Source organism: Impatiens glandulifera, chromosome 5, assembly GCF_907164915.1.
Source record: "Impatiens glandulifera chromosome 5, dImpGla2.1, whole genome shotgun sequence".
In the NCBI taxonomy this organism is placed as follows: domain Eukaryota; kingdom Viridiplantae; phylum Streptophyta; class Magnoliopsida; order Ericales; family Balsaminaceae; genus Impatiens; species Impatiens glandulifera.
In genome coordinates this window covers 38,098,701-38,109,410 of record NC_061866.1, presented here as the reverse complement: position 1 = coordinate 38,109,410, position 10,710 = coordinate 38,098,701, and the positions used below count along the sequence as shown (strand labels likewise).

The 10,710-nt window shown below is 34.2% G+C and overlaps 1 protein-coding gene and 1 long non-coding RNA gene across 3 annotated transcripts; one reads left to right on the top strand and one right to left on the bottom strand.

Moving 5' to 3' along the window:
* Positions 1 to 7,540: 7,540 nt before the first annotated feature.
* On the bottom strand, positions 7,541 to 8,140 carry LOC124939300. Its single transcript, XM_047479785.1, has one exon. It carries the CDS (start codon positions 8,138 to 8,140, stop codon positions 7,541 to 7,543), a length of 600 nt encoding a protein of 199 aa, XP_047335741.1.
* An 879-nt stretch (positions 8,141 to 9,019) lies between these two features.
* LOC124937672 lies at positions 9,020 to 9,877 on the top strand. 2 transcript variants are annotated; one of them, XR_007099388.1, is made up of 3 exons: positions 9,020 to 9,162; positions 9,521 to 9,553; positions 9,839 to 9,877. It is a non-coding gene; the product is annotated as an uncharacterized LOC124937672 (long non-coding RNA). The 2 variants fall into 2 exon arrangements; XR_007099389.1 differs by lacking the exon at positions 9,839 to 9,877 and adding an exon at positions 9,687 to 9,786.
* Positions 9,878 to 10,710: the final 833 nt, after the last annotated feature.

The following is a 10,710-nucleotide window of genomic DNA, read 5'->3' as shown; positions in this document are numbered from 1 at the left end:
ATGACAATAGTTGATAGGAAAGGAAAGTCCACATTCATATAAATCTCATATGAATGGAGGCCACACAAGTGTGCTTTCTACAATATTTTCTAATATTCTAGCACTAAATATGAAAAAGCCTTGAAGTGCATCCTCGAAGTACGCTGCCAAAGAACATGACAATAGTTGATAGGAAAGGAAAGTCTACAGTCATAGAAATCTCATATGAATGGAGGCCACACATATGTGCTTTTTGCAATAATTTCTAACATGCTAGCACTAAATGTGCAAAAGCAATTGAGGAAGTGTAAAAAATCCTGAAAGCCCAAGAAGAAGGAAAGTAGAAAAATAAAATGAAAGAATCAAGGATCAAAGAGTATATTGAGAAAGTTATAGGCAATCAACAAGAAAAAAATGCAGAGAAAGAAATTAAGGAAGAATCAGAGAAGAAAGAAAGCAATGATATAGAGGAAGAAAACATAGTATAATTAGATAATGAAGAAAGCAATGAAATTGATGAAACATGCAATGCTGAAGAAGATAAATCTAAAGACAATGAAGAGGAAGATGCAGAAGATGAAAGAAAAGATATAAAAGGAGAGAAAATTGAAGAGGAAACTAAGGTTGTTGATCCTCAAATACGTAAAACTGAAGTAGAGAAAACAATGACAAAAGTTCTAAATTCCTAAAGAAGAATACATTTTATCATATTAGTACGGATTCATACAAAGAAAGATTAAACAATGGAAGCAAACATGCATCATCATCCGCTATAATTAAATTTCCCTTCATAAAGAACGAGAGAAGAATGGGACGTGGAAGAAGACAATATGGTCACAAAGACGGACAAGGAGACATCACAAGTTGGAATATATAATTGTACTCTTTGTTCATTGTAATATGTGTTTGTAATATGGTTTGACTGTTACCATTCAAAATTTTTTGGATCATTTGTTTGTTATCTTACCATCAAAATATAATTTGTTTAGTTTTAATATAATAATGTTTAGCCGTTTTCCCAATAAATAATAATAATAATAATTTAAAAATATAATAAAGTTTATTTACTTGTTAATTAATATTAATTTTATTTTTCTTGGCTAACTAAAAAGTGAGAAGACAAAAGTTGTTTATAAAAGATCACATCCATTCGATTTTCACTTCAAAAAGTTAGAACGCTTAAATGTGATAATGTTGCTTCTTATCTTACCCACACAAAGAAATAAAATAATAATAATAAAAATGAAAATGGCCACTAATAAGAGCACCGCAATAAGAAAAGAGTTCACAATTATTGACTATATAATTAATGAGCTCTATCATGATTCCAATTTGGAGGATCGTAGAAATTGTATATATTGATGTTGACAACAACTTGCTAAAGATGAAATTGGCTCCTAAACTATTATAAAGTTGAAAAATCAGGTCTTCAGGACTAAATGTGTAAACATTTTGCTGCCTTTTCCGTGATAGAAAAAAAGGGACCAAACTCGACCAAATAAAAAATTTAAAACTTGTCCATATTTGACATCCATTTAGTCACAAACAATGAGTGTTCTATATTTTTTTTCATACAATTTAATATATATTTTTTAAAATACCTAAAATAATATATATATATACCCACCCTCGATAAAATAATATTCGATAAAATTATAACCTTGATAAAGTAATAAATTTTTACTGTCCAATCTCGGGCCGAATAGTTAAAGTAATAATTTCAATAAATTTATTAAGTAATATAATTTTTTGGCGCATATAGATCCCAACCGATATATAAAGTAATATACTATTTTTTAAATAATTCAGAGTGGTTTAGTGAAATACGAGTTCACCGTTGTCTACTTTGTATACAAATTTATATCCATTTGAATCTTACCCCTCATTTTTTGCAAAGCTTTATGAAATTGTGGAGTGCTTCTATAATATTGTAGGAGAAAATCACTAAATTTCATTGGTGCTCTAATTGCTTCTTTGCGAGAAACAGACTTCAAAACACGACTATCATGCTCATTGTCTTCATCTTGATTGTTTTCTCTAAAACCCTCAATGATTTCTTCATCAGTTAAAATCTCGGTCGTGTCGTTTTCACCCGGATAATCCAAGAGTTCACAACGTATTTAATACAACATGAAAGAAGAGAGTATTATAAGATTGATTAGAGAAGAAAAGTAGTAGAAGATTGTATATTATATGTATGTACTTGGAATTGAATATTTTGAGATGAAAATCATCTTACAACATATGATATTACACAATTTTATTATTATACATATAAAACAATAAAATTATTATTTATCGATTAAATAATATGTTGATAATATAATATTTTTTATCTGGCCCAATGTTATTACTTTATAGAGAGTATATTGTATATATAGTTTTTTTTAATTAAAGGGTCATTTTATACTCATTAAAATAGGCAAAGAGAAAGTACCATAAAATAAAAAAAAAGAGTGATAGAAGAGAGAATTTAGGAGAAAGAATGAGGAAGAGAATGACATGTTATCATCATTGACTTGGAAAAAGATAAAGTGTGAGGAGAGAGAAAAAAAAGAAAATTTGTTATTTTTTCAGCGAATTAAATTGCGCAACATTATTTCTCTTTTCAAAACTCATTCTTCAATCATTTCTCAGATAAAAATATATAAAATATTAAAGTTTAAACAAAAGAAGTGAAGTGCCTATCAACATTTAAAGGTGACTCATAGATTTGAAGATATCCAAAGAGCACCATGTTGAGTTATGGAGCCTACACTTATAATAAACTCTACATTGTTAATTAGAGTTTACTGGGTTTATATTTTTTGGTTTTGGGCTTGGGCCTGACCAAAGTTATTTAGGTTTATTACCTGAATGTTTACCCTATAAATATGTGATTATTAAGGGTTTACATTTATAGACAAAATTCTAGAGAGATAAAGTGTGAGGCAAAAACTCTGTATTCCTTCTTCTTCTTCATAGTAAATCTGGTGGTGGCTGAAGTGGATGTAGCTCAATTTGAGTGAACCACTATAAATCTGTGTGTTCTTGTGTTCTTCTTTCTTGTGTTTTTACAGATTGTTTTCAAGCTGGTAGGATTTGGGAGATACAAATCCTAACAACTGGTATCAGAGCAGCTAGGCTAGATCTGAGATTTGGAAACAATGGCAAGTGAGAACAGTATAGGATATAGGATTGGAAGATTTGATGGGACAGATTATGCCTTCTGGAGAATGCAGATTGAAGATTATCTCTATGGAAAGAAGCTTCATGTTCCTTTGAGTGAGAAACCAGAGAAGATGGATGAAGCTGAATGGAAACTCCTTGATAGACAGGTTTTGAGAGTTGTTCGATTGACGCTAGCCAAGACGGTTGCTCACAATGTAGCAAAGGAGAAGACCACCATGGGTCTGATGAAAGCTCTTTCTGATATGTATGAGAAACCATCTACTAACAACAATGTACACTTAATGAAAAGACTCTTTTACTTAAGAATGGTTGATGGTACTTCTGTCACTACTCATTTGAATGAATTCAATACAATTGTGAATCAATTGCTATCTGTTGAGATTGATTTTGGGGATGAAGTTAGTGCCCTGATTTTGTTAGCATCTCTACCAAATAGTTGGGAACCTATGAGGGCAGCAATTAGTAATTTAGTTGGAAATACTAAACTGAAATTTGTTGAAGTTAGAGATCGTATTCTTGCTGAAGAGGTTCGTAAAATTGATTCTGGTGAAACATTTAAAGGTTCTGCTCTGAATGTGGAAAACAGGGGAAGAGGTAATGATAGAAATTTCAACCGAGGTAAGAGCAGATCTATGTCAAGGAGCAAGAGGAGTCAGTCCAAGTCTGGGAGGACATTTGAGTGCTGGAATTGTGGTAAATAGGGTCATCTGAAGAGAAACTGCAAAGCACCGAAGAAAAATGGTGATGATAAAAATGATGCAGCCAACGTAGTTTCAGAATCTTTCACTGATGCGTTACTTCTGTCTGTTGATAGTCCGATAGATTCATGGGTTTTAGACTCAGGAGCGTCTTTCCACACCACTGCTCACAAAGAATTAATGGAGAATTATGTGGCTGGAAACTGTGGGAAAGTATATCTTGCAGATGGTGAGCCACTGAATATTGTTGGCATGGGGGACATCAAATTGAAGATGGCAAATGGTTCCGTTTGGAAGATTAATAAGGTGAGACACATTCCAGGTTTAATGCGCAATTTGATCTCTGTTACACAACTTGATGAAGAAGGTCACAATTTCAGTTGTGGAAATGGTGCATGGAAGGTGACTAAAGAAGCAATTGTTGTTGCTCGAGGTCACAAAACTGGAACGTTATATACGACTTCAACTTGCAGAGAAACAGTTGCTGCTGTAGTTGATGACTCGAAAAACAGTGAATTGTGGCATTGTAGGTTGGGCCATATGAGCGAAAAAGGGATGAAAATTCTTTTGAAGAATGGACAGATTCCAGAACTGAAGTCTGTTGAACATCAGTTATGTGAAAATTGCATTCTTGGAAAACAGAAACGGGTGAGTTTCTTAAAGATTGAGAAGGAGCTCAAGAAAGAAAAACTAGAGTTGGTACACACTGATGTGTGGGGACCTGCACCTGTTTCTTCTATTGGCGGATCATACTACTATGTGACTTTTATAGATGATTCAACAAGAAAAGTATGGGTTTATTTTATGAAGCACAAATCTGAAGTATTTGTTATTTTCAAGAAGTGGAAGGCTTTGGTTGAAAATGAAACAAATCAGAAAGTTAAGTGCTTGAGATCCGACAACGGAGGTTAATATATCAATTCAGATTTCAAAGAGTATTGTGCTGTGAATGGGATCAGTATGGTGAAGACTGTTCCCCGAACGCCTCAAGAGAATGGAGTAGCTGAACGAATGAATCGAACACTGAACGAGCGTGCTAGAAGCATGAGATTGCATGCAGGGCTGCCTAAAACTTTCTGGGCAGAAACTATTAATACTGCTGCCTATTTGATAAACAGGGGACCCTCTGTTCCTCTTGAATTCAGAATTCCTGAAGAAGTTTGGAGCAATAAAAAGGTAAACCTTTCTTATTTGAAAGTGTTTGGATGTTTATCATATGTTCATATTAATGAATGTGATAGGAACAAACTTGATCCAAAGTCTAATAAATGTTTATCGGAAGATCATTCATAGCAGAAATGTTATCTTCAATGAACAGGTTCTCTACAAAGATTGTGTTGGGAAGACATCAGATGGTGATTCCAAGTTGGAAGAGACTGGTACGGTCGATTTGAGAGAATTTTCTGCTGAATATATACCGGTTGTCGAAGAAGAACAATGTGTTGTTGAAGATGAAATCGTTGAGAACGTGGCCCCAGAGGTAAATCAGCAAACACCGGTTATACAGTTGAGAAGATCATCAAGGAATCGAAAACCAGTTGAGAGGTGGTCTCCATCTCTAAACTATATCTTGTTGACAGATAGAGGTGAACCTGAATGCTATGAGGAAGCAATACAATCTGATGAATCGGTTAAGTGGGAGTCTGCGATGAAAGATGAGATGGACTCTTTGATGTTAAATCAGACTTGGGAGCTCACTGAGCTACCAAAGGGAAAGAAAATACTTCACAATAAATGGGTGTTCAGGATTAAAGAAGAATATGATAAAACCATGAGGTACAAGGCAAGATTGGTTGTGAAAGGATTTCAACAGAAAGAAGGTATTGACTACAATGAGATCTTCTCTCCAGTAGTTAAATTGATGACAATCAGAGCTATTTTGAGTTTGGTTGTGAAAGAAGACCTTCATCTTCAACAAATGGATGTCAAAACTGCTTTTCTTCATGGTGATTTAGATGAAGAGATTTACATGCGACAACCAGAAGGATTTAAAATCAAAGGAAAAGATGAGCTTGTGTGTAAGCTTCAGAAGAGTCTGTATGGTTTGAAACAGGCTCCAAGGCAATGGTACAAGAAGTTCGATAGCTTCATGAAAAGTAACAATTTTTTGAGGTTTGATAAATCGTACATTATTCTTCTTCTCTACGTTGATGACATGTTGATTGTTGGAGCAAACTTGTATGAGATTAACAAACCCAATAAAGAGTTGTCTGAAAAGTTTGCAATGAAGGATTTGGGTGCTGCTAAACAAATCCTTGGGATGAGAATTTTCAGGGATGAAGAAGTTCTCAAGCTTTCACAAGAAGAATATGTGAAGAAAGTTCTTAGCAGGTTCAACTTGTATGATGCAAAACCAGTTACTACCCCCTTAGCTAGTCACTTCAGACTATCTAAAGATCAGTCGCCTTCAACAGAGGAGGTAAAAAATTACATGGCCACTGTTCCGTATGCCTCTGTCATTGGTTGTATTATGTATGCGATGGTTTGCACAAGACCAGACATAACACATGTAGTGGGAGTTGTTAGCAGATTCATGAGCAACCCGGGTAGACAACATTGGGAAGCAGTAAAGTGGATACTACGATACTTAAGAGGAAGTACGGGTCTCGCTTTGTGTTTTCGAAAGTCTAATATGGGTTTAGAAGGATATGTTGATGCTGACAATGGTGGTGATGTTGATAGTAGGAAGAGCACAACATGGTACATTTATACTCTGGTAGGTACTGCAATCAGTTGAGTATCAAAATTGCAGAAGATTGTTGCTCTTTCTAGTTGTGAAGCAGAGTATGTTGCTGTGACAGAAGCTGCTAAGGAGATGATGTGGTTACAACCTTTTTTGCGAGAATTGGGTCAAGACTACGAGGGAAGTGTGTTGCGATGCGACAGTCAGAGTGCCATTCATTTGGCAAAGAATCCTGTTTATCATGGCAGGACGAAGCATATACAGGTTCGCTATCATTTCATCCGGTCAGCTTTAGAAGATGGAGTATTAACTCTTTAGAAGATTTCCGGGAGTGAGAATTCAGCTGATATGTTGACGAAAGTTGTGACAAATGAGAAACTGAAGTTGTGTGAAACTTCAGTTGGTCTTCTTCGTTAAGAAACCGAATGGAAAGCCACTACCGATCGAGAGATGATGAAGTTAGTCTCCAAGTGGGAGATTGTTGAGTTATGGAGCCTACACTTATAATAAACTCTACATTATTAATTAGAGTTTATTGGGTTTATCTTTTTTGGTTTTGGGCTTGGGCCTGACCAAAGTTATTTAGGTTTATTACCTAAATGTTTACCCTATAAATATGTGATTATTAAGGGTTTACATTTATAGACAGAATTCTAGAGAGATAAAGTGTGAGGCAAAAACTCTGTATTCCTTGTTCTTCTTCATAATAAATCTGGTGGTGGCTGAAGTGGATGTAGCTCAATTTGAGTGAACCACTATAAATCTTTGTGTTCTTCTTTCTTGTGTTTTTACAGATTGTTTTCAAGCTGGTAGAATTTGGGAGATACAAATCCTAACACACCAACATATGATTAGGGTTACTCTTGTAATGTTTATGTTGTGAATAAATTAATTTCAATAATCTAACTTTTTTCCTTTTTTTCTCTCATTTACATATAAACAATTTAGCAAGATATTTGGAAATCATTGACCACGAATTGTTGAGTAATATATTGTGTCATTTTCTCCCTTACAAGACCTCGAAGGCAGCCGCCATTGCAAGAACCTCGTACGAAAGTGAATTGCTATTGCACCCGCAATGTTCTTCAGCATTCACCATCCTATTTCTTCTTCTCCTTTTCCTCCTCAACTCTGAATCCCCGATCAAACAATTTGTAGCTGGTAGCGTTACCATCAAACTTATTTCAACAGCCGGTGTCTTCACATCATGACCATGCTTAGCCCCACCCGATGAATTCATGACGAGCCATTTCTCCATCTTCATGATCTTCGGGGAATCCATCGTAATATTCTCCCATTGGATCTCAGACCTACCAAGTAGTTTCGATCCTCTAAGTTTCCCAATCACCGGTACCACGCTTCTCCACCGAAGCTCCACCACTATAAGCATCGGACCACTCATTATAAAATTGTTGTCATGACATTCGAGAGAGAAAGATTGGTCCCAAACAAGAGGACTAGAACCCAACAAGATTTCACGGGTGTCTATTCGAACTCGACGACTATTTCCTGCTGGGAGAAAGCATCTCACAAATAATTGACCCTCGGACTTCATCTCGACGTTCTTAGCTCTAATAATTCTAAGATCGCAGTTTATAACACCTCCCATCGTGTTGATCTATGTTTAAATGGATGTATTAATCCACTCATATATATAGTGGATAGGTGGTTATAGTTTATTATGAAGAATGGGTGGGATTATTAAAGTAATGGAATGAATAATTATTGGGACATGTCACTTAAGTATCAAAAATATAATGGAGATCCTAGAGGTATATTATTGATATGTTATTATAATTAAACATGCAAGTGATGAATCTTTCTAGAGGATTTGGGTACAAAATCTTTATTAAATAAATCATTTCAAATCTTTGAAAAGCCAAATCTATCTTAGAGTTTTCATATCTACGTGGGAATTTATTTGTCCATTATGGATTGCATATATATATATATATATATTTCTCTTACATTTGTACATATTATAATCTTCAAAGAATTAATATGAGAGTTGATCATTGTCCATATCGGTTAATTTGTCACTATAAATTATTTGTGGAGAGTTATTGGTCGTAGGAATGTTGTGTTATTTTTTTAATAGATTGGAAATTTAACAAGATTATTTTAAGATTTTATTGTCAATATCTTTTTCTCCTTCATTCTTGTAAAAGTAATTTGTTCAAGTCATTTTTTCTTTTCTTATAAAATTGGTGTGATTTGTCACTACAACAAAATATATCTATAGTGACCCATAATTACCACTGTTTAATAAGGGTCGGTAAAAGTATTAAACAAAAATGGTTTTGCCAACCTTTATAATTTTTTATTTATTTTATTTTTTTCGCGGGTTATATGTTCGGACGGGTAAGATCTCGCGGGTCATTTTTAAGATGAGGGGTGGATAGGGTTTCTCACTAATTTCATATCCACTTCTCTCTCTAAAATCCCTCTAATCTCTCTTCTCTCTTTTTCTACACTCTCTTTCTTTCTTTGAATCTCTTCTAATCCATTCTTCTACCGCAACCCTCCCAAAACCATCTACATTCGAATCCATGTATCTACTCGATTGCTGACGGATCAATTATCAAGCAACGATCAGAGCATTCGTTCTCAAGGAAAGCATTTGTTCTCCAGGTGTGTATTCGTTCTTAATAGCTCACAATCTATGCTGAGAAACCTTAAATTTATTTCTTCACTCACCGATCTTCAAAAAGGTATAACTTCAGGATCTTTGTGTTTATTTTCCGTTTTCAAATGTCATCCCTTCTAGATCCACATCCGGAGGAGAAAAGATCTTTCCAAATGATTTCGTTATTCAGAAAATTTATATTATTAAGTTTTTGTTGTGCTTAGAAAATTTTTATTATAAAGTTACGCAATTTGTTTGTTTTCTTACTGTGAAGAACATCCACTTAGGGTTGCATTGTTAGAATCTCAATACGTTTATTTCTCCTACTTAGATATTCTTTCTTTTCATTTTCTTAAATTGCAGGTCTTCACTCCAATAGCACCACTAAGCCATCAGGTATGTTGGTTACTGTGTTTTTCGTTTTGTTTTTGAAAGTGTATGTTTAGTAAGATCTAGTTGGTAAAACTGGATTTGATAGTTGAAGAAGGGAGATATCATTGTGTGTTTGACATGATTGCATTCTTTATAGGCTGGATATTTCTACAATGTCTATGATTGTGTATTGTAAGATTCAGTAAATTACTTGGATCATATCAATAGAAAGAAACTTATGTACAACCCAACCAGCCTAGTTACAGATTTCTTTTGGTCAGGAAGATTATGCTCTCTTTTTTTCTACAGACCAAAGGGCTTTATATATATCTATGTGAATGGAACGGGAAACCCTTGAACAGATATGTGACAATTCGAGCTTTGAGTATGTCTAGTATGGATGCACTTTCATTACAAATATATATTATAGGAGGAGATATATTCAGAATAAGGAAGAGACAACTCTGGTTGTGTATGAAAACAAACTAATGTTCCATTTTGTACTTCTTCTAGTAATTAGTAGTGTTGATGTGTTGGATGTGCAGTTTTAACAGGGTCTACAAAGATTTGAAGTGCTGAAGAAAATGAAAGATTTAGAAAGCTTTATAGAACAAGATATTCCTCCTGCATATTAATCAACGAGCTTCGAAAAGGTACCACTTTCAGATCTCTGTGTTTAATTTCCATTTTCAAATGTCATCCCTTGTAGATCCACATCCGGGTGAGAAAAGATGTTTTCAAATGAATTCGTTATTCTTCAAATTTCCAGAAAAATTCTATTATTAAGAAAAAAACTTCTTGAAAAGTAAGATATATTTGACCAAATATCCACCTAGTATTTATATGTGGAGTCAAATTATAATTCATTAATATTTTATTCTACAACAATTGTGAGTTTTAGTAAAGTTACATCTGAACAAAGTGACACAGTAGAGAAAAGTAGGCTTTAGATTTGTTTCTTGAATATTTAGACTAGGCTTTAGATTTCTTTATTTAATCTTTAGACTAGGCTTTTTTTCTTGAAGAAGGCTATCACAACCTCTCATTATGAGCTCTCACTTCAATCAAAGTGCTTTCAGGTGAGAATTGTTAAGTGTTTTAATATTTAGGTTGCATTAAGGTTGATTGTTTCTGATTAACAAACAAAATGAAGAAGAAGAATACTCGCTTTCGTTCCTTTG

What these genes read in the sequence shown, in the direction of transcription:
- LOC124939300 (XM_047479785.1), bottom strand. Translation starts at nt 8,140, where the DNA reads ATGGGAGGTGTTATAAACTGCGATCTTAGAATTATTAGAGCTAAGAAC.